This window comes from Fragaria vesca, linkage group LG6 (assembly GCF_000184155.1).
Source record: "Fragaria vesca subsp. vesca linkage group LG6, FraVesHawaii_1.0, whole genome shotgun sequence".
NCBI lineage: Eukaryota > Viridiplantae > Streptophyta > Magnoliopsida > Rosales > Rosaceae > Fragaria > Fragaria vesca.
Genome location: NC_020496.1, coordinates 7,912,422 through 7,936,346, shown reverse-complemented (window position 1 = coordinate 7,936,346; position 23,925 = coordinate 7,912,422). Strand labels below are relative to the sequence as shown.

At 38.6% G+C, this 23,925-nt stretch overlaps 3 protein-coding genes across 3 annotated transcripts in view; 2 read left to right on the top strand and 1 right to left on the bottom strand.

Annotated features, from left to right (window-relative positions):
* Nucleotides 1–4,225, bottom strand: part of LOC101294097 (peptide transporter PTR5-like) — a 9,649-nt gene extending 5,424 nt beyond the window's left edge. Inside the window, exons 1-4 of the mRNA XM_004305097.1 lie at nt 4,117–4,225; nt 3,809–4,026; nt 3,094–3,647; nt 2,191–2,950 (exon numbers count right to left, since the gene is read on the bottom strand). Of these exons, the coding sequence (XP_004305145.1) occupies nt 2,191–2,950; nt 3,094–3,647; nt 3,809–4,026; nt 4,117–4,225 (1,641 nt within the window). The remainder of the gene's footprint in view (nt 1–2,190; nt 2,951–3,093; nt 3,648–3,808; nt 4,027–4,116) is intronic.
* A 3,099-nt stretch (nt 4,226–7,324) lies between these two features.
* LOC101293806 (putative ribonuclease H protein At1g65750-like) lies at nt 7,325–7,876 on the top strand. Its single transcript, XM_004305096.1, has one exon. The coding sequence runs from the start codon at nt 7,325–7,327 to the stop codon at nt 7,874–7,876; it is 552 nt and encodes a 183-aa protein (XP_004305144.1).
* A 9,205-nt stretch (nt 7,877–17,081) lies between these two features.
* Nucleotides 17,082–20,110, top strand: LOC101311877 (laccase-4-like). Its single transcript, XM_004302595.1, has 6 exons — nt 17,082–17,277; nt 17,735–17,886; nt 17,976–18,220; nt 18,319–18,450; nt 18,567–19,502; nt 19,643–20,110. Exons 1-6 carry the CDS (start codon nt 17,188–17,190, stop codon nt 19,771–19,773), a joined length of 1,686 nt encoding a protein of 561 aa, XP_004302643.1. The 5' UTR covers nt 17,082–17,187; the 3' UTR covers nt 19,774–20,110.
* Nucleotides 20,111–23,925: the final 3,815 nt, after the last annotated feature.

Here is a 23,925-nt window from a genome sequence, read left to right as displayed (position 1 = left end):
TGAAATTCGGGGTGGGTCGTGTCACAAAAACTCTATTTCCTTGGCAAAAATGGAAAACATAGAGATCCGACTTGACAACCAAATCCAGGTAATCCATTTTGTTGCTCATCGAAAGTAAATTTTTGTTTTTTTTTAATTTTTTTTATTGGGAGTGAAGTAGTAAGCCACCTCGGTAATGTTAACAAGTCAGTGACATACCCACCCAGTTAGTACTCAGACAAAAATATACAAGAGTTTCCTAACAAAGTCAGACTAATCTCTGCTTAAATGCAGTAATGCTCAAACCCCTCAAACTTGCCCGAAGGCCCCTTATATTGAAATACTACCATGTCATATGGTATTCGGGATGGAGTAATGCTAGGTGAACCACCTTTTAGGAAACTACCTAAAACCCACCTTATGTGACAACTTATGTGGCACATCCACATCATCAAAACATAATTTTTTTATTATTTTATATTTTCATTTTTCTTTATTACAAAAATTCTCTTTTCTTTTGGTTTTCCTTTTTTCACTTTTTTAATTGTATCTCTTTAAACCCTATTTTCTCTTCTTCCCCTTGATCTAATATGCGTCGTTTTCCTCTTCACCTCCATCTTCCTATTGATCTAATATGACCACATGTGTTCTCTCCTCCTCTCTCACCCCTCCTCTCAAGCATCACACCAACTCTTTAATTGATCAACTCATATTGATTAGTCTATCACATGCCGTTTATGATTGGGCTTTCAGGATCATTGTTGTGTTTCATGGGGTCGACTAGCATTTTTAATGGATATCTATGTGAATATGAATTCTCAAATGGGGAATCCCTCATGTGAATTTGAATTTGGTGTTGAATTCGATTACCATGACCAGGTAGAGAATTGTTCATCTGAGTTCATGGAGTTGGATTGACAGTGAGAATAATTTTTTTTCCTAGCCTCCTGGTCTTGGTTAGAACACAGTATATCATTGTTATTGTGGCGAGATTGGGACTCATGAAGGCCTTCAATTTCATATTAGGACATCTTTATGCATATCACCAAGTCTGATACACATGTTTCTTAATTTTGCTGGAAGGCGCCGCTTTCTTATAGCAATTGATGAAACAGGTTTAACAAATGAAATCAAGAAAGTATTGAAGAAATTTATGTACGTGTGATCTTGTTTAGGGGTATCATCTGGAACGGAAATTTGAACACAAATTAGGAGTCAGGTTGTACTCTCTTGTTGAAAAGCTGATGAAATAACAATAAGTGCTGGAAAAAATATACTAACCGGAGAGGAAGAAAACAGATAAACACAGACGTGATTGAGTCAAAGAACAAAAAAAAAATGGAACTTTTGTTATTAAGAGAAAATGAAAATATAAAATAAGTAATTAAGAGAAAATGTAAATATAAAACAATAAGAAATTATGTTTTGATAATGTGGTTATTGTTGAGATATCAATCCCACATCGGGAATATGGGACCTTGCCTGTGGGTTAATAAGAGTTTGGGCCACTTCATCCATTGTCAATTGGTTTTGGATGTGAACCCTAGACTACTTTATCGTGGTATCAGAGCGGGTTACCCACGTCCACGTGTGAAGCCCAATGGCCACACGAACTCCACGTCAACCCCAAATGTTGTCCACGTGTTAGGCTTGAAAATTCGCCATACGTGCGGGGCCGTGTTGAGATATCAATCCCACATCGGGAATATGAGACCTTGCCTGTGGGTTAATAAGGGTTTGGGCCACTCTATCCATTGCCAATTGGTTTTTGATGTGAACCTGAAGTTGATGTTGCAGCCTTGCAAGAATTATCCTCCAAAGTCAATCATTAATATGAGAAGCTTGAAGGTCAAAATGCTAGTACTTCTACTCAAGCACTTGAGAATCAGCTTCTTGATTTCTTGAAGGTCAAAATCATTATCACATAACAAGAAAGTTTTCTAGCCTGTGATCAATTGGCCTTGACTATTGAAAAACTCGATCCAAGTGTTATTGAATCAGAATGTCACATTTGGTGAGCATGCCAATCCAACTATGACATTTTATAAGAAAAATAGAACATATATATCAAAATGGACCCTTTGCTTGATAGTTGATAAATAAATGAAGCATCAAACTCTCTTTGCTTTAGCTCGATCAATGACTAGGAACCACAGCCCTCTTGTAAGTATACCATCTAGCAACCATAAGGTAGAACCCCAAATTCAACACACTCAACACAGCCAAAAGCCAGAAGAAGTAGTCAAGGCGCCCATAATTCAAGTTATCTGGTATCCAACCAGCTTTGCCATTTCTTGTGCTCACATCAGTCACAACATTCACAAGAAATGTACTCAAGTAGTTCCCTAGTGCAGTCGTTATGAGAGCCAGAGCAGAACATAAACTCCTCATGGCATCAGGAGCTTGCTCATAGAAGAATTCCGATTGCCCAATAAAGGTGAAAACCTCACCACACCCAATTATGAAGTACTGAGGCACTTGCCAAAAGATTGACATGGGAATGTGCTTGAGGTCATAGTAATTGTGCTTTTTCACCTCATTGAGTCTCAGGAGCTCCAAAGTCGCAGCAGCCAACATTGCAAAGACTGAGATCACAAACCCAATTCCTATTCTTTGAAGTTGGGTGAACCCATTTTTGTGTCCTGTGAATTTCCTAACAAATGGGACAATGATACGATCATAGACCGGAACCCAGAAGATGACGCTGATGGTGTCGAAGAGGGAGAGCGAGGCGGAGGGGATTTCAAAGGAGGTGTTGCCTAGGTGAAGGTCCATTGTGTTGCCTTGTAGCACAAACAAGGTTCCCATTTGGCTGTATACAGCTGAGAATATAATGCCAGTGGCCCAAATTGGCAGTAGCCTTATGATGGACTTGAGCTCCTCAACTTGGGTCACAGTGCAGAGTCTCCATGCCATCACTGAGCCTTTGGTTCTGTCTGATTGAGTCACAACTGCTGCCTTGTCTAAGAAACTAAGGGAATTGGAAACATAAACATAGACAATTAGTGTATTCTAAGCTCTTTTAGAACTCTCATAAAATAAATTAACAACGCATTTCAAACTAACAATGCATGTCATATGATGTTACAAACTCACAAATTTACGGTTATTTACCTTAGCTGTTCTGTGTGATCAAGCTTGCGGCTTCCTTTAACAGCGGACTCGTCTTCTGCTGTCTCAAACAATAGAGACTTATCTCTAGGAACTTGTTCTTTGTATTTTCTGAAGGATGCAACCATCACCTGGCAAATGCGAGTCAGGGGACTTCCACTGGGCCTCAGGTTCCGATACAAGCGAGTACCCGAAAAGAAGCTCACAACAGCAAGCGCCATAGCCACAGCAGGAATCCCAAATCCCCAGCCCCATCCAACGTTTGTTTGTATCCAAACAAGCACAGAGGAAGCCACAAGTGCGCCAATGTTAATTGAGAAGTAGAACCAGTTGAAGAAAGAACCCTTGTTCTTCTTCTCAGCCTCATCAGTGTCATCAAATTGGTCTGCCCCAAAGGAGGAGACACAAGGTTTTATGCCTCCTGTTCCAAGAGCTATGAGGTACAATCCAGTAAAGAACGCTCCTGCTTGGAATTGTGTTGGACTGCACACATTGTTTTTGTCACATGGTGGTTTTAGCCCTTGAACTGATGCTGATAATGTCAATAGTGTCATCCCCTGCAACAAATGAATGGCTTTACATGTCATATTCAAGGATTTGAAATATATTCAGTATATTGTTTAATATTTGACCAGATTTACAGTTTGGCAACCTAACATGTTAGACATCTAATTAAAGAAGTATTATCCTTATTTCGATGAATATACGAATAACTTACCAAAACATAAACTATAGAGAACGCAACAATCGTGTAATATCTTCCGAGGTATGCATCAGCTAGAAATGCTCCAAGCAATGGTGTCACATAGCATGTGCCTGACCAATTTGTGACATTATTAACAGCCTCAACATTCCTCTGGTTCATTTGGAACTTGAGGTAATTTACAAGATTGGTATTAATCCCATAGTAAGCCAATCGTTCACAGCATTCATTTCCTGATATAATAAAAAAAAGCCAAGGAATGTAAGTACTAAGCAGTTGTACGTCGTTCATCATATTTCAATGCCATCAAATCATTTACTTACCTAGAATGTAAGGGCAAGCTTTCCATGTTCCTGTTTTGTTCTTCATGGCAGGCTGGTTACGATAATCAGTTGTTCCATCTTTCGTGTAAACATTATCGATTTCTGCCATTGCTGTGAGAGACAAGCTCATCTTCAACTTCAATGCAACAAAAATTTGCGTACAGGCAGCTACTGTATATATATATATATATGGTAACCATCATGTGCATAAATCTGTGCATGGCACACGGTTCAAATGGATCAAACTTCAACTGCATTGCTGAATGTAACTCATAAATGTAGGTATAGTTGTGTCATTTTCGACTAGTAGGATCTGCTAAATGTCAATTTAAGATGCACCACAGCGTTTCATCAATGGCCATTCTAACAACCAAATCTTTAGCTTTTGCTTCCATGGCACACCTTCTTAGGACTTGGGTAGAGTATGTGCTTACTTGTTGCTATCTGTAATCAGAATTCAGAATAATGAGCACGTTCTGGCCCATGTTTAGGTTGAACTTTAACTTTACTTTCATATGGCCCGTAAATGTTTTTTTGTTTAGAATATGACTCGTAAATGTTGGTCGGTGGCAAGTTTTTAGCCCAAGAACATGAATTCAATCGTATTTTTTTTTTTTGTTAAAATGAATTCAATCGTGGTATGTCCCAATAGTGTTCACCCGATTATTAACTAACAAAAACTTCATGCTCAATCATCCTTAGACATAATCTAAGGATGATTGAGCATGAATCTCTTAGTCAGCTAGTGCCCGGAGGAACTGACTGGTCTTTCCTATCAGGGTAAATGCTTTTATTAACTAGAATTAGGGATCCCAAAAAAGAAATTCATATGTTATCTATGTATTTATTGTTTAAGGAAATATGATTTATTGTGTGTGTCTTAGTCAAAGTAGAATCAGAATAGGATTCGATATCAATGTTGTAATAGGAATATATGTACTTTTCTTATGTATTGTATCCTCTATATATAGAGGCTTATTCTATTATTCTATGAATGAAATAAGAACGATATTCTCCCTAATTTCTCTCTCTTAGTTTATTTCTCCCGCAACACGTTATCAGACACTTTACTCTAACCACCATGTCAAGATGAATGGCTTTTGGAATTGGAGTGCGTACAGTTGCATACATAGATAAATCGGGGGAGTGGAAGATTATGATTAATTGAGAGGACTCACAGGAGAACAAGATTAAGATAATTGCAACTATAAACAAAGTATATGAGCAGATGAGTTTATGCATGCTAAACCCTAAGTTTGGAGAAGACACGAGGCACTTATTGATCACCAAGCAATCACCGCTTCAAGAACAAAGCTAAGTTTTGTGATTATACTTTATATATTACATACACCTCTGCTTGATACACCTCTGGTTATATATATTATGCTTGAATTCCATGGTCGTATACGTATTGAGGCCCCATAGCTCACCTTCTGTTTTATTTTAAGGGAAATCCAAATGATGGTATTGTGACGTCTAATATGCCAAAGATTGAGGCAGTCTAAGCAATCCCGTAGTCGGATCGATGACACGCATCAATTTTAGAGACTTTTACACGTCTACATCAACACAAGCGTGATAAGAATTTCAAGCTTAAAATTTATTCAAGTAAGCTTTATATTAAAGTTCATGAACTAATTGAACACGCCCGACCATAGATATAAGCTTTCCTGCCCAACCCAGCAGGCGAGCTTTTGCTTTATCTGCAAGAGCTTGGAGATGGAACCGGCGAGACATACCTTTGAAAATTGGGACACCCAAATACGTGAAAGGAGTAGTACCAAATTTAAAACCCAATATACGACGTATTGCCTTACGTCGGTGAGCATATGAATCTCCCAAATAGAAAGTACTCTTTTCTTTGTTCACTAGCTGCCCAGAAGCCTGGCCATATCTCTCTAAAAAAGACTGCAAGCGAGTAAGAGAAGCATCATCTCCCCTACAAAATATAAATAAGTCATCTGCATATAAGACATGAGTGAGAGAGCAACCTCGTGGAAGGGATATCGGTTTCACACGCCTAGAAGAAAAAAGAGCTGTAAGACCCCGGCGTAACGCTTCCTCGACAAGACAAAATAAGAGTGGGGATAAAGGATCTCCTTGCCGTAATTGCACGTAATTTCATTTGGTCCGGTGATGTTGGCATTAAGAAGATTGTCACTGTTTCCTGGAGTCAAATTTGTGCCCCCAAGGATGAAGGTGGGCTTGGTCTTTGACATCTGAAATCTCTTAACTCGGCAGCACTTCTTACAATGAGATGGCGTGTTCTGACTTCTAATTCAGCATGGGGTGTTTTTGCTCGCAGCCGGTTCTCAATCTTTCATCATATGAAATCTCGATATTTGCGCTCTTCACTATGGCATGGATTAAGGGTTTCACTTCCTATATTGTTCCAGAATTCAAAATGGCTTATCGGGGATGGAAATTCAGTTAAATTTTGGAGTGATAAATGGCTTGATGTACCCATTGTTGACAAGCTACATATTACTATTTCTTCTGCTCACTTGTCATCTACCGTTGCAGCCTTTATATCTGATCAAAATTGGGTTCTGTCAGCTCGATTTCGTCAAGCTTTTCCTGATTTGGTCAAAGATATTATGCTTGTTCTTTTGCCTACGGAGTCTACCAATGATACGCTTATTTGGGAACATTCAAGTGATGGGGTTCTATCTTTTTCCTCTGCTTACGATCAGCTCCGCCCAAATTTCTCTTCACCGCCTTGGGCTTTCACGGTGTGGCGTAACTTTATCCCTCCGCGTTTTTCTTTGCTAGCGTGGCGGTTGTTTCATCATAAGTTGCCTACGGATGATCAACTTCAAAATAGAGGTATTCCTATGGTGTCTGTATGTCAGCTTTGTAATTTTGGTTTTCTAGAGGATCAGACTCATCTCTTTTTCAATTGCTCTTTTGCACAACATATTTGGCAATGGCTTGCTTGCTGCTTTGGTACTTCTCTTTCATCCACCGGTTCTTTATTTGACCTTTGGGACTCCTTCAAGCACAAGGCCTTCTCTGCTCAGTTGAGAAATCTTTGGCTTGCAGGAGGCTTATATGTTCTGATGGCTATTTGGAAGTCTCGCAATAAGTTACGGTTTGAGAACAAAAAACCATCTCTTATGCGTGTTTTTCGATCCATTAAAGCTTGGCTTCAGTTTCTTGCTCCTCATGCTCCTGTAGTGGTATCTTAGATGCCCAATTGCTTGTTAAAATGGGGGTGACACCAACCTCAAGAGCCCAAAAAGGAATCCGGTTAGTTTTGTGGCATCCTCCTTTGTCTCCATGGATTAAGCTTAATACTGATGGTCTTGCTAAAGGGAATTCTGGGCCGGCAGCTTGTGGGGGTGTTTTTCGAGACTATCAAGGTCATTTCATTGGCGGATTTAGCACTCCTATAGGACACCATAACGCTTTTTTCTCTGAGCTTTTGGCTGTTATTATTGGGATAGAATTGACATTTCAGCTCGGCTGGCAACATGTTTGGCTTGAGTGTGACTCTACGAGTGTGGTTGAATGCTTCTCTAAGTCGTCATTTGTCCCTCCGTGGCAATTACGCACATTGTGGTATAACTGTGCTGCTAGAATTCGTTCAATGTCTTTCTTTTGTTCTCATGTCCTTCGTGAAGGGAACACTGTTGCCGATAGACTCGCCAATTTAGGTATGTCCTCTTCATCTTGGATTTGGCATGCTTCTCCTCCTGCTGAAATTATTCCTTTCCTTCGTATGGATTTCCTGGGATTTCCTTACATTCGTCATGGTTAATTGTTGGTCTACTTTTCTTCGATGTGGCGTCATGTTGCCTAGGACGGAACTTTCAAGTCTTAATTTGTGGTGTTTGATCTTTATGGTTAATGTGATTAAGGAGTTTCGACTGCAGAGGTATAAGGTTGAGAATAATACAACAGGGGATCATGTACATGAACGAGGCGATGATGATGTTGGTGCCAATGTATTTTTATCATGTACTTTCTCTCTCGGTTTTCTACTGTTCTAGTTTTCAATGTTTTGTAGCAAGTCTCTAAGCTTTGTATAAGTTCTTTTCAAGGCTTGGTTTTGATGTAGTCAAAAAAAAAAAAAAAGTTCATGTTTTCTGAGAATTGTGTTTTTCATCAGGGATTTTCCAAGTTCCCTTCTTCTTCATCCCGACCCCTCATATGGCGTGGGACTTTTGAGAATTAATTGAATCGTGGGGATTCATATGCTATGAGCATCGAAAAGAAAATTATGGCTATGAGAAAAATTCATGAGCCTCAAAACGACCATTTAAACATCATGGTTTTGGTCTAATCCAAATTTCTTGGAAATATTAGTGGTCGAGGAAGTCTTTGGGACTACAACACTAATTCTTCTTCTTGTTTCTCAAGATGTCAAAAAAAAAGAGGGCAAAGAAAATAAAAGAAAAAAATGCCCGGAATTTGCAAAATTGTACTGCAATGATATTGAATATCACCAATGGGTGACTGACATCGAGAACCACCTCAATGCCATGACATGGCTTGGTATTTGAAGATGAGGTATATATGCTATAGACATGAATCTAATAAGCATTAATTTTGAGCATTGCAAGGCAAGTGCTAAATTAGCTGCACAATATAAAGTATATAAATATATAAGAGAGCAAATGCTCATCATGCAGCTGAAGAAGAAGATGGAGATGGCAATGACATCAATCTCACTATTACATATTTCAAATTTGGCAAAGAACACATTGATGTTACAGATTTTGATTGGAGCATTTATTTTCCAAGAATACTTGTACATGCTTCTATGCCTCAATTCATAAATGACGTTTGGTCATGATTCTTATTATTTGGATTAGATTTTGATTACAAAACCTCGATGTGTACGTTGGCATATTAATAAAGTCTCAAATATATTTTTATGAGATTTGAGCTTTATTTGATTTGTTATTACAATGTCATATTCAAAGTTGTGATCATGCCTTATTCTGATATATGGTTCAAAAGAAATAAATAATTCCACCATAAATGCACATGGTGTGGTAATATGAATTAAAAGGGTGACAAAATATTTTCGACAAAGAATTGAAAAAAGTGAAATAGTCAACTCTGACGAAAAAGTCAACTGTGACGAAAGATCAACTGTGACGAAAAAGTCAACTATGACGAAAAAGGTCTCTTTGACGAAAAGTCAGCTGAACCAAAAAAAAGTCAACAAAAGGTACTGTTCATCGTGAACAGTAACAGCAAAAAAATTGTTTATTTGAGTATATTTACATTCACTGTATGTCTTGAACATATGTTGACTGATCTCCTATAATTTGCCAGTATGTTACTTGGGGAGATCAAATATTTAAAGTCGATAGTATGACTACCCACATAATACCTAATAGCAGGTAATTATTTGTGGAATAATGTCTTATAATCCTTTTGTGACTCAGATGATTGAATCATCACAACTAATAAAAAACGAGCGATAGATGGCTCAAATTCTTGTCTTTATGGCACTATGATTATTATCATTGAAGCTTTTTATGCTCCAAAAGCTAATCGAACCCTTATCAGCACTAAAAGATATATTGCCAACAATTATCATGTGGAAACGCATAAAAGAGAATGGACATGAGTTCCTTTGCATTACCTCTAATGACTACGGATGTACACGAGTATTAGAGAAGATTATGCGTCATTAGTGGGTTAATTTGTAACCACTATTATAATTGTTGAATCTAACAACATCATATGAGATGACATTGGGATTATGACACATATAGGTTTTGACATGACAGATTAAGATATCATGGTCATGGTATGATGATCCGTATATTGAAAATAAAAATATCACATGGACATCCATTATTTTGAGTGAGAAGAAGCAAGAACCAAAAGAATATGGTTCAAGAGGCATATTGCTACTTGTATAAAAATGCCGTCGCTTCCCCTAAGCAGCTTTGGGACATTTTTGATGCACATGTTGGTGCAATCGTTCCATATTCTCAAGTCAATTATGACTTTATGGCTAAACCAAAATCTTCATTGGTTACTTCTGAAAGCCAATTAATCACTCATTTTGTAAAGCCTATTTCTTTGGAAAATTAGGATTGAGATTCATCCTATGCAAAGGACACATGTATTCTCATATATAATGTTCTAAATTACATTGAATCCAAGGGGATTCTGTAGACAAATTCAACCAACTTGCGGGCATCTTTGATATTTTATGGTGTTGGTTGACGTGCATACACGCTGGTCACGTGTCACACTATCGTCTACTAGTTATATATGCTGCTTATCATATAACTTCTAGCACAAATTATATATTGGGCTCACTACCCATATCATCTCATTCAGTCAATTCGACTTGATAATGCTAGAGAGTTCACATCGACAATTTTCGATGACTATTGTACATTTTGATGGAATGATGTTTGATATCATGTTCCCATGTACATGCCCAAATAGTCTCGCGGAAAGTTACAAGTAAATGACTACGATAGTAGCCTAAATTTTGGTAATGCGCACCAATTTTTCCGCTTGGGTTATGCGATTGCATGCAGCTATACTAATTCATCTACGAACCATCACCACTTAACCTTTTTATGCGTTAAAGCTAGCGACTTACGCATTTATGTGTCAAAATTGCGCAGCCACAACGCACTATGATGGGTTCTTAGACATGAATAAGTATGTATGTTGGATATAAGTCTCCAACTATAGTCCGCTTTGTTGAAATCTTGACAGGCGATCTCTTTACCGCCATATTTGCGGAATGTCACTTTGATGAGACAATCTTCCCGTCGTTAGGGGGAGATAAAAACAAGAATGTTCAAAGATAACAACAGAAAATTGTCGTGATTTATCCCCACTTTGTCTCATCATGATCCCCAAAACCGCACAATATTGAAGTGCGTAGAACAATTGATCTTCATAACGTAGCAGATTCGATGCCTGATGCGTTTTGTAATATTAAAGCGACGAGATCATAATATAAATGCTGCAAACATGCCTGTAAGGATTGATGCCCTATTAAGAGGACATGGCGCCACCTAATGAAATTGGTGTCAACGCCGCCGCCATGGTTGGTAGCATAGTGACACCATAATGTTGCATAATGGTGTCACAGGCCGTGGCTCCCTAAGGAAAAGAGGGAGGCACTATAGGTTCGATCAATACTCACCTAAAGGAGTGAGCGAGTTTGGCACAACTTGATCTATTGATCATTGATACTCAAATCCGTCTCATGTGAATATTTATGAATTATGGTTATCATTGGGGGACGCCTCAATGTTAAAACCAATTCTTGAAATATAGAGATCTCTACAACTATATATTACACTAGTGTACATGCAGACGTGGGATATTGAGATATCGAACCTTACTTCGTTGCTAAAATGCAAACGTAGTTAATATTGGCCTAAAAGGAAAGAAGCGATCCAGGCTAAGTTGAAAGAAAGGTATTTGGGTTGGTGATGCCGACACGCCCAAGTGTAAAACCTATCAATTTAATAAGTCTTTGTTATAAAGCATGCTTAGTAGACTCGCCTCATGGCGCATGGCTTGTCATATTGCCCTGGGATCGACTACAAGGAGATGTATTCTCTCGTAATGGATGTCATTGCACTCCACTACCTTGTCAGTTTGGTAGTTTCCGAAAAACTTGACATGTAGCTTATGAATGTGGTCACAATATCTCTATGGGGATCTAATTTACGAGATATACATGAATGTCCCAGGTTGACTTCATTTACCCAATACAAGTGGCTCTAGACCACGGAGCACGTTTACAATAAAGTTGTAACGCTCATTAAGTGACTACTTGATTGGGAAGGGATATGATGAATTGTGCCCAATGCGTGTTTATTATAAGGACAAGTTCCGGATTTACAGTTATTGCGGTTTATGTTGATGACATAAGTTTTAATGGACTCTTGATGAACTAAGAGATACCGCTATGGATTTGAAATCCGAATTGAGATAAAAGATCTTAGGAATATATGGTTTTGTCTCGAACTGGAACTCGAGCACCATAATGATGGTATTGTCCATCAATCGGCTTATATTATGAGATATTAAGGCACTCTAATGATGATAAAGTGAGGCCTATAACTATTCCCATGATCGTTCGTAGTCTTGACCCTTACAGGGATACGTTTCGTCCAAGGGATGATGGCGAACACGTTTTAGAGGCTGAATGTCTAATATAAGTACAATAAGCGCATTATTGTACTAAGCAAAATATACAAGACTTGAGATCTCATTCATATTGTGAACTTGTTAGCTAGATTTAGCTACGCGCCCACACATTGTCATTGGATTGACATAAAAATAATCTTCGGATAGTCATGATATTTTTGGGCTTATTCTATCCCTATAAAGAGAAGAGTATATGGCATGATGTATTGCATCACATAGCCATCGCTGCAAGCCATGCGTGAAGAAAAACGCATTAAAGGCGAAATCAGAAAATCTGTTTTTACAGATCAGTCAACTTCGACAGAGCTCTGTGATCAGCTCATGACGAATCTGATTATGAGTAATATATGGTTGGAAAGATACGGATGTGTAGTTTCCAGAAAGTTTTACGGTTCGTCCATATCTATTTTGAGCAGGAAGTTATGACTGATTTAGTACACGAAGGTCATGCTACGCGTGAATCTGATTTCGACGCAAACTCTTATTTTGAGTTCTTGGGCAGCCTTCTACTCATTCTACCAAATACTTGTGATTTGCTGATATTGGGTATCTCTTTAACCCACATAAAGTTGTTTCCATGTGAACTATGTATTGGGAAACAACGTAATATTTTGGTGAACTAAACAGAGTTTTGTCGCTACATCTTTGAATGATGTCTATATGATTGCTCTACACGAAATTGTTCGTGAGTGTATATGGCTGAAGCCTATAATTACACATATTCTAAAAGCAAATGGTTTAAAGTTTCCAATAGATAAACCTACATACTTTTATGAGGTTAATGATGCTTGCATTCGACATATGAAGCAATGTTTTACCAAAGGTGACAACACCAAGTATATATCATGTACGTGATCAGCAAATAATGAGTTTTCCTCATGATCAAAGTGAAACAAGTTAGATATGAGGATAATATGTCATATCTTTTTACTAGATCACTGCCTAAGGTCTCATTTGAAAAACATGTCAAAAGCATTGGTATGCTTTAAGTTATCTAAGCTCCCATAATTGTAAGAATCAGGGGGAGGTGCAGACATCAGGGGAGTCTGACACATACATGTCAGTTTCAAATGTGAATGATGCGTTGTACTCTTTTTGTTCTTTCAACCAAGATTATTTTTGCCCATGAGGTTTTATTGTTACTTGGCAAGGTTTTTAATGAGGCAACATGAAATGCATCTGAATGTATCATATTACTTTGACACGGCACAAGGGGGAGTGTTTAAGGAAATATGATTTATTGTATGTGCCTTAGTCAAAGTAAAATCAGAATAGGATTCGATATCAATGTTGTAATAGGAATATATGTATTTTCCTTTTGTATTGTATCCTCTATATATATAGGCTTATTCTATGAATAAAATAAGAACGATATTCTCCCCAATTTCTCTCTCTTAGTTTATTTCTCCCGCAACATTTATGACCTTTAAAACTCAAATACTGACAAGAAAAACTTTCCATGCATCTCTCTCTCTCTCTCTCTCACCCTAGAGAGCAACCCCCAAGATTCTTACCTCCCTATTCGGCGGCGTGCCCTGCGCCGTCGTCAGACAGGATTTCATCCACCCTTCTGGGTTAGGAGTGTGGCTGGATCTTTGATTCGTTCTAGTTTTGCGGCATGTGTGAGGGTTGGTGAGGCTTGGCATGTTTGGATCCAACGACGGAGGAGGCGGTTGTCATGCGCGGCTGGGCTACACCGTAAACCGTGTGAGGCATTGGTTTTAGATCTCTGATTCGAAGCGGCGGCTAATAATGGTGTTTAGTGCTAATGGTGTTCGATTTGGATACTTGTTGGAAGGAGTCTCCTTTCAATTTCTATGCTAGATCGCGCTAGTGGTGAAGACAACGACGAGGATTCAGACCAATACGGCAAGGCAGGTGGCTGACGGTGGTGTATGTGTTGGGCCTTAGTTGGGCTTCCATGTGCTGCACAAAAGGCTGAGCCCTGATGTTGTTTGGGCCTAGTTTTAATTTTGTTTTGAGATTTAGTCTTTTAGGTTTTTTAATCCGTTAGGGTGGTCCTAGGTTGCGTTTGAATAATCTCGTTTTACTAGTAAAGTTAGGGTTCTCTAGCAATCTTATGGTTCTCTTGTTCTCTATTCTCTTGTGCTTAATCATATGGTGATTGCAATATGTTTGTTCTAGGGTAACCTCATGACTTGATTCTTACGTGACTTTTTTAGGGTAAGTCATAAAAAAAAATTCCTAATAAAAAAAAATTTTAAAAAACTTTCGATGGTAACTTTTTGCCCTCACATTAATAATGTCAAATTTTCTCTTAACAAAGGTAAGAATATGTATCATATATGATGCATGTCGACGAAACTTTCTTTGTTTATCCTTGCCGGACTCAGCCGTTTTGATGTATTTTATCTCTCCCCGCTGTTACTGAACATATTGACACAACTCGGCTTCTAGAATGCAGGTGGGTGCGTTCCTTCACTCCCCCTCATATAGATTTTACAGATCGGGGACTATTGTCACATGTTTATGTAATTTTTACTTTAAAGTTTAAATTATCGAAAATGATCATGAAACATTCCTAACTATAGAAACGAAAGCAATTTTCTCTCTCTCTTGAAGTATGAAAACTTAGCTACAACATTTTCAGATGAAATAGTGCTTTCAGTTTCAATGAAAGGATAGTAATTCTCTTCTTAATTACGCACTTTCGTTGCCTCACTAATCAATGTGAGACTAGATATCAATTCATACAATTAGTTGTAATCTGTTCTAAATTCTTATATATTAATGGCATGGTTTTGAAAATTTGATTCATGTTACTCAACACACTTCCTTTCTTTTTCTTGCCCTAGGAAATACGACTCGTTACCTCACATATCTGTATATAAAATCAGATCATGCGACTAAATGAGGCTACTCCAACGCTACAATTTACCTAGTTTATGATACAATGAAGTCATATTTTATGCAAAAGAAAAGTACGTGAAGCCTTTGAAGGGTTGAGCTCAATGCACGTATGTGTAGGAAAGACAAATTCTACCTACCATGTATGAAACTCATTGCCATAATAGAGCTGCGTACAACACCAACAATAGGTCACAACTGAATAAAAGACAAGAAAAGGGCAAAGGGATCGATTTTCTTGATGTTATTTAGTGGAAACAAGAACTATATGATGAAGAAGATTATTTGAAGACTAACTAGCAATTAGCCTTAGTCGTGAAGCAGCTGAAGCCAAGCTTTCTGCTGGCAATGAGCTAGCACTTCATGATGAAGACTACCTTGCTAGCTTCCATCGAAGTTGACCATTATTGTTGCCTGAACGAATCTTCGTGTTTGTACGTGATTTGAGATATAGACTGATAGAGATTGTTGAGAGTGGAGAAAAATAGAACAAATTAAAACTAATTGAAGTGAAAAATAAATATATAGGACCAGATCAAAGTCACTAGCTAGTTGGAGCTAGAGAAAGTTCAGAGTTGATTAGGACTCACGGTGATGAGAAATGGACTTACCCACCGTCGGTTTAATTCGTCTGACTTTGAAACAAAACTATAATGGCTATGCTGTTGGGAGTTCCTATCTGATTTGTGACCTGAAAGCCATTTCCCAACCTTCCAACTATTTTGGTTCCTAAGCATCCTCCTTGGATTCATACACGTACTAATTTTCCAACTCTCTACGTATCAGACACCCACAAACCACTCACCTGCACGGCTGCATGCACCAGCAGCTCATATTCATCATATGTATATGGCTTTTTAATCAATACTCTCACTGTCTTGCTATATACATACTTACCACAGATAGGTAATTCCAAACTGTTGGAGTTAATTACTAATTACGTTAACTTTTGAGGGAAATTACCTTGCGTACGCTAGTTATAAATAAGGTACACACTCATACTCGATCGAACTTTTCTGCAAGAACTCAAAACTGTCCACAAATCTACATCACGTACTAGGAAAATGAGCATGAACTGATGATCGAGTTATATACACTATACACTCCTACGCAAAAAGGACCAGCTGATGTCTCTCTTTCCTTTAAAATATGATGGGAAAGGAGGGGTGCATGTGGGGTGTTTGTTCAATCCAATTCAACTTCTATTGAGGACCTAATCTCTCAATATATTTAGTAAATTTGAATTAAAAGACACATATAAACTCGGAACATAATCGAAAAGAAAGTCCGTAACAAAATTTAACCTAGCTAGTTAATTTACTGTTTATGTCTTTATACTTTGGATGGTTAGTGATTAGTACGTAACTGCAGCATCATTTACAAAAATTAGATTAAAACTAGTAAATTGAAATATGTGCCCTAGCTGTTTCTCAAAATTAGCTCTGAGAGAAAAAGATTAAGCTTTAAAACAGCACCCGAAGCTAGAGTGCTATAAATTTGCACTAGTACAAGGTTCGATCAAGAATTCGAGGAATACTTAATACAGAAACAGAAGAAGAGACACAGATCGATAAGGCCTTTCTGTAATAATAGTTGCTTAAATTTATGACTAGATGGACGACACAATTAATTGATTGTCTCAACTCGGAAACAAACAAATAACCAAATTTGTAAAAACTTATTGGAACCTGATAAGAGGGAATTGAATGATAAAGCTAATTACATATAAATTGTTGTTTACCAGAAAAATATAGACAGCTACAGTGATGGATTACGAACTTTAAGTAATATGTAAGAAATGTGAGGAAAAACACCTTGGTTAGGCTTAAGAAGTCTTGTTTTTAAAGAATGCCACTATGTCCACCTAACCTAAGAAAAACGACTTGGCAGCAATGCCTCTCGTCACCCTATATAACAATTGTGCTGGCCAGTCACCATGAAAATTTATCAACAACACAAACAAAACGAAGACCTGGAATATTTTATCTGTAGTACTACTACTACTGGTACTACTGCACAGAGAAGCAGAACGATTCGAATTCCTCTATTAAAATGGCTTCGTGGATTCGAGTTCTTCTACTTCTTCTGGCTTGCCTTCTTCCGGCTTTGGTTGAGAGCAGGGTTCGTAACTACAAGTTTAATGTAAGTAATTTAACTTTTGTTTCATTTCATTAGAGTTTGTTTCATTTCTTTAGTTAATATCAAATGTTTACATGCATATTATTCGGAAACACTCATGGAAGAGGTGTACAATGTAGCATGAATGTTTGCCATACAGATTGGAGATCGATGAAACCACAGAGTCTCTGATCAGTGGTCACAGACATATGATGGATTTCTTAAACTAAAAGCTAGCTAATAAGACCTAAGAGGATGGTGTGCCTAATTATTTCAAAGCTGAAATATATATAGATTTTATTTAGCTAAATTGAAAAAATAGTAGTGTAAAAGTTAAAAGTGCATGGAAGGTACACCCTCAAAACCTAAAAACTACACCTTCGATCATTTTTCTACCAAATGACAGTATTTCATACTCTGTGATCGATGTAGACTGCAAAACCTAAAACCTAACCTTGCCATCTTTTGTTAACGTACGCAGGTGGTGCTGAGAAACACTACCAGACTATGCTCCACCAAGCCAATTGTAACCATCAACGGTCGTTTTCCAGGGCCAACTCTCTATGCCAGGGAAGACGACACCGTTCTTGTGAAAGTCACCAACCATGTCACGTACAACGTTTCCATTCACTGGTGAGAATCATTAGCATCCATACCTATATAATCACTTGTAATTGAAGCTAACTTCTAGTTAATTTCCGACTTACCTTTCTATCCGGCAGGCATGGTATCCGGCAAATCCGGACCGGTTGGTCAGATGGACCAGCATACATCACACAGTGCCCTATTCCTCAAGGCCAAAGCTTTACATACAACTTCACCATCACAGGCCAGAGAGGCACACTTCTTTGGCATGCACATATTCTCTGGCTAAGAGCCACAGTCCATGGTGCTCTTGTCATTCTGCCCAAGCGTGGTGTGCCTTATCCTTTCCCAACACCCCACAAGGAAGTTCCAGTTGTGTTAGGTAAGATTTATCTTTACTAATTCAATATCAAACTAGTAGCATACTGATTCCAGGTTATGCTGGGCTTAATATCGTCGAAATATGTGTACAAATTTCAGCTGAATGGTGGAAATCAGATACTGAAGCAGTGATCAATGAAGCTCTCAAAGGTGGTTTAGCACCTAACGTGTCAGATGCTCACACTATTAACGGTCATCCTGGCTTGGTCTCTCCAAATTGTACCACAGATGGTACTCAGATTCTGCCTAATATAACATTCATTCAAAACAAAAAACAGAAAACAGTCTAACATGTTATGTTATTAAACACACTAGTAGCTAATATATGCAATGCTAATGAAATGCAGGCGGCTTCAAGTTGTCTGTGGAAAGCGGCAAGACCTACTTGCTCCGCATCATCAATGCTGCGCTCAATGAAGAGCTCTTCTTCAAAATCGCCGGACATAAGTTGACGATAGTGGAAGTCGACGCCACCTATGTAAAACCCTTCAAAACTGACACCATAGTGATCGCCCCTGGACAAACCACGAATGCTCTCATCACTGCAAACCAAAAGTCCGGCAAGTACTTGGTTACCGCCTCCCCATTCTTAGACACTCCCGGTATCGCCGTAGACAACCTGACGTCCACTGCCACTGTGCACTATTCAGGCACACTTTCTAACTCACCCACAACTCTCACGAGCCCACCTCCTCAAAATGCTACCCAAGTCGCCAACAGTTTTACCGACTCTCTCAGAAGCCTGAACACAATGAAGTTTCCTGCCAAAGTCCCCTTAAAGATTGATCACAACCTTCTGTTCACAATTGGGTTAGGGATTAACCCATGCCCTAGTTGCAAAGCTGGTAATGGAAGCCGTGTGGTGGCCAGTATTAACAATGTCACATTTGTTATGCCAACCACAGCTCTGCTTCAAGCACATTTCTTCAAAACCAAAGGGGTTTTCACCACTGATTTTCCAGCTAACCCACCAAATGCTTTCAACTTTTCTGGAGGCCTCCCAGCAAATTCTAGTCTGGCGACTACAAATGGGACAAAGGTTTATAGGTTGGCTTATAACTCTACTGTTCAACTTGTGCTGCAAGACACTGGAATTATAGCCCCTGAGAACCACCCAGTACATCTGCATGGCTTCAATTTCTTTGCGATTGGCAGGGGACTTGGCAATTACAACCCCAAGACCGATCCTAAGAACTTCAATCTTGTTGATCCTGTTGAAAGGAACACAATTGGTGTTCCATCTGGTGGTTGGGTAGCAATCCGATTTATCGCAGATAATCCTGGTAAGCTGTCATCTCCTTTTAGACATAACGACCTCATACAGAAATTCCTCACCCATTTCGGAATAACTTGTAGCTGCTTATAACTTTTGATTTCTTCATTTTGGTGTCTTACCCCTTTCATTATGTGCATCATTTTTCAGGTGTTTGGTTTATGCATTGTCATTTGGAAGTGCACACATCATGGGGGCTTAAGATGGCATTTTTGGTGGACAATGGGAAAGGACCTAATCAATCACTTCTACCTCCTCCAAAGGATCTTCCGACCTGTTAAATCTCTCGCCAAAAACATCTAGCGTTGCAAGTAGAGATCTCTAACCAAAAAGAAACTGTGCGGACTCGAACTGTCAGATCGAGGCACAAATGATCAAGAAGAAGAACAAAACAGAGGATGAATAAACAGATGCTGATTTATGTATTTCATGTATTCAAATTGTTGCTCGAGTAAGTGGAAAAGAACCTGCTCAAGAAACATTCATGACTAATTTTGTTGGTTGTTGGAATATTTCATTGTGGTACAAATTTTTTTCAAAAGTTGTATCTATTGGTTTTGGATGTGCAAGCCTTCTGCATTGTGTGTAATATTATAAAGTTGTGATGAATTTCAAGTTTCTTTGTCTAACCTCTCTTTCGATGATTGTTACTAAAGTAGGATGCACGTATACCTACACACTATACTACTAATATTGTCTTTTAAGGACAGTAATTTTATGATGTTAGGCCGAAAATGTCATTAAATGATCTTTCTAATGATGTTTAATCACTGCCATCATTCTTATGATAATTTTTAGATGTCAAGAAAAATATCTTTATAACGTTCGGTAAATTAATGTCATCAATGATTATTTAGCCGTGACTATTAGAAAATGTCATAAAAGATTTATTTTAATGACGTTTGATAAACATAGAATAGACCATGACGTTCGGAAATGTCATAAAACTTTCGTTATGACGTTCATTTTTCCACTTTTGACCTAATGCTAGAAACATTTCCACAAAATCTCACACAACTTCCCCGAACCCAAATTAAGCTTAGAGCCTCAAACCCCAAATTTTCATTCTCGACCAGCCCGACCCTAACCCTAACTATCTCGGCCTCTACCGGACACCGACCCTAACGTCCTCTCCGACCCCAACCGCGCCTTTTCCTTTCTCCGGTTCCGCCTCTCGATGCCAATTTCCGCCCTCCTCCTTTCTCTTTTGCTTCGATTGAGGGGGATGTTTTAGGTCTAGGACATGAAGCAGATCTAAAATCACTTCAACCTGCACAACATGATTTTATCTCCTGTTTGGATACTAGGCACATGCAACAATTCGCCTTGGCCTCCCCCTCTAAGGCCATCGCATTCAAATGCTCACCCTCTCTTGCATTTTTTTTCTTCAAAAAAATGAATGGACTCCAAACCCAAAACCCTCCAAAATTCATTTTCTAGTCCAAAAGAAGCTCGTACAAGTGACGCTCCTGAAGCCGCTATCACATTGCATGAATGGCAAGGCCGAGGAACCACCTCCCTTAGAGCATGCAAGTCCACCCATAGGTCTTTGTTTGGGAAGGCCTAGGTCACGGGTGTGACCTGGGTCGTCACGTGGCAGTGAAATTTAACTCAAGTTTTCACCCACGATTTTTGTTTCTGGGTCGTCACGTGGCATTGATTGTTTATTGAATTTTATATTAGGTATTTTGAATGTGAATAATGATTTTATGTGTTAATAAAATTATAAATAACGTATTGAAATTATACAAAAGGTAATAAATAATTTTTAAAAAAAATTATTTATTTATTTATTACATGACTTAAATTGACAGGCTAAGCCTAGAAAAAAAAATGTTTGGTATTTATAAGAATTTTTCAAGCCCAGGGTAACTCAAGTTACCGTTGTAATATATATAAAAAATTCAAGCCGTTGAATTATACAATTGTAACCCAGTGTATAATTGATGGCCATTGATTCACTTTAATAATTAAGACAAACGGTCCAGATCAAACAACCTGCTCAAGACCCACTCTTGGCTTCCACAACGAGACAAAATCTTGCATGTACATGGCACCTGGACGTCTTCCATTGGTCCGTGTAGTGGACGCATATACTTTTCGCGTCTTGCAGATGGCATCTGTCTCTGTAACGTGGCTGACGTCGTTGTGGACCTGGGATTGAGCTGAGCTAGCTTGGGAAGGCCCGGGTGATCAAAAGTGGTGACCTGGGTCATGGGTCTGACCCAGGCGAAGGCCTAATGATCATTGGGTTAAACTTTTTTTGTGGGTGGAAGTTGGTATTTTGAAGTTGAGTCTTTAATCCTAAGTGGCGAAAGGCCTAGGCCTTTAAAACCTTTTGGGCTGGACTTGCTCTTAAGTGCCCGCCTTGGTTACCAAAATTATTCAGGATTTAAAGATTGGAGAAGGTTATCGATGCACAAATGAGCTTTGGCAACAGTGGTGGCAAGCTTCAGGTATCCCATTTGAAACTAACACTACAAAAAAAACTCTATGACGTTTAGATACATGACGTTTACTTCCAAAAACGTCATAGAAAAAGTTTACAATGACATTTTTGGGCAAACGTCATAAAGTAGTTGTCATAGAATTTTTTATTTGTTTTGTAGTAGTAGTGCATTATTTGATGAAATTGTATGATCGGTTGGACTTTCTGCAACATTAGTTGTCATCACATAAGGCAGAATGCAGCTGGTACACCTAGCATTACTCGAATACAATAATGAGATTCTGTTTAGAAGATCGAGACATGCATTTGGAAATACAATTATATTTGCAAAAAGGATTTTTTTTTATTTCGATCATGACTTGCGTCTTACTACATATTGGTATTTTAAAAAGCTTTTAGATTCTATTGGGAGCATTTTTAACCATGTGATCATCATGATGAAGCAGTCTGCGGTTCACATCCAAAATCAATTGATAATGGTTAGAAATGTGAAAACCCTTATAAACTCATATGTAATGTCTCATATTTCTCATGTGGGATTCATATCTTAACATGCCTCCACAAGTGTGGCAACTTTTTAAGCCATACACGTGGAGAACATTTGGGTGACGTGGAGTCAGTGTGACTGTTACACCTTACACGTGGACTTGGTAACCCACTATGATACCGTGATGAAGTAGTATAGGGTTCACACCCAAAACTAATTGGCAATGGATGAAAAGATCCAAACCCTTATAAACCCACAGGCAAGGAGCATATATATTTCCCATATAGGATTCAGATCTCAACACATCCGAGTCAAAAGTCACTCCATAAAACTTGGACAAAACTAAGGTTTTCTTCTCCGTTCGATTGTGCAACCTGTGACGCCGTCATCAGATGGATTCTCTAGTATTGGTTAGGATTGATGGTACGGTGCGGTTGGAAGTTTCATGAGATTGATGTAGAGATCATGACTGTGGGGGGTTCAGAGATCGAATACCTGCTGATCGATTTTGAGTGTAAATCAGATTGAAGATGCGGCTATACCATCTTTGCTTAGGCAACGACGACATGGAGTGGTAGCATATGGATGGGAGTGGACCAGAGATAGAGAGATCGTGGTGGCTTTGTTATGCTCAAGTCGATCCTGATATGGTTGCTTTGCAAGGGTACAATTTGGGGAAGAGAATGATTAGAAGTTGGACGATTGGTGACGGCGGTCCGACAAAGAACATGAGGCGGCTCTATAAGCAAACTGCCAAGGTAGGCTAGGGTGATTTTGGACCCAATCATGAGTTTCCTAGCGGGCTTTGTTCTCCTTTGGGTTTGTGTCCTCCTTTTCAACATGACTTGAAATTTATTTTCATTTGTAGGTTTTTATGGTTAGGTCTAATAAGTCTCTCCTCTATCGAGTGAGAGTTTGGGTGTCTTGTTCTGGTCGGTATGCTATTTATATGGTGTCACTCCTGGGGATTATGTGTTTCCATTTCAGTATTGTCTAGTTATCAACATGAGGGTGAATTGCTTTTGCATGTGATCTGGTTTGGACATGGTGTTGAATAAAGGTATTTAGCTCGGTTTATTGTTGGTGGCAATGTTGTTGTTATTCCAATCCAATATCTTCAATTCCAAACAATATATATATATATATATATATATATCACAATAATCAAATTGAACGTACAAGCAACAATAAACACAATTGAAATTCACTAACTTGATTAGATAGAGGCCTGCAATGCAGTGACCTAAGACAAAAATTCGCCCTCACTTGTGCTGCAGTTCCGGACGACTATCCTGAGGATACAACTATCTGGTACAAGTTCTTGCACAAGAACTTGTCCCTGGCGAATTTACAGTATGCTTTCTGAAATAAGAATAGGGGAGGAAGAAGAAAAGCGATGTATTTTTCCGATGGGAACAACGACAACAATGTCGTTCTATATATAAAGCCAAAATCGAACAGTTGCATTTGTCCATGCAATTGTAACTGTTCTCCAAT

What these genes read in the sequence shown, in the direction of transcription:
- LOC101293806 (XM_004305096.1), top strand. Translation starts at nt 7,325, where the DNA reads ATGGGGGTGACACCAACCTCAAGAGCCCAAAAAGGAATCCGGTTAGTT.
- LOC101311877 (XM_004302595.1), top strand. Translation starts at nt 17,188, where the DNA reads ATGGCTTCGTGGATTCGAGTTCTTCTACTTCTTCTGGCTTGCCTTCTT. An exon ending in TTCGTAACTACAAGTTTAAT is followed by an intron (nt 17,278 to 17,734) that starts GTAAGTAATTTA and finishes TAACGTACGCAG; the next exon opens with GTGGTGCTGAGAAACACTAC. An exon ending in TCCAAATTGTACCACAGATG is followed by an intron (nt 18,451 to 18,566) that starts GTACTCAGATTC and finishes AATGAAATGCAG; the next exon opens with GCGGCTTCAAGTTGTCTGTG.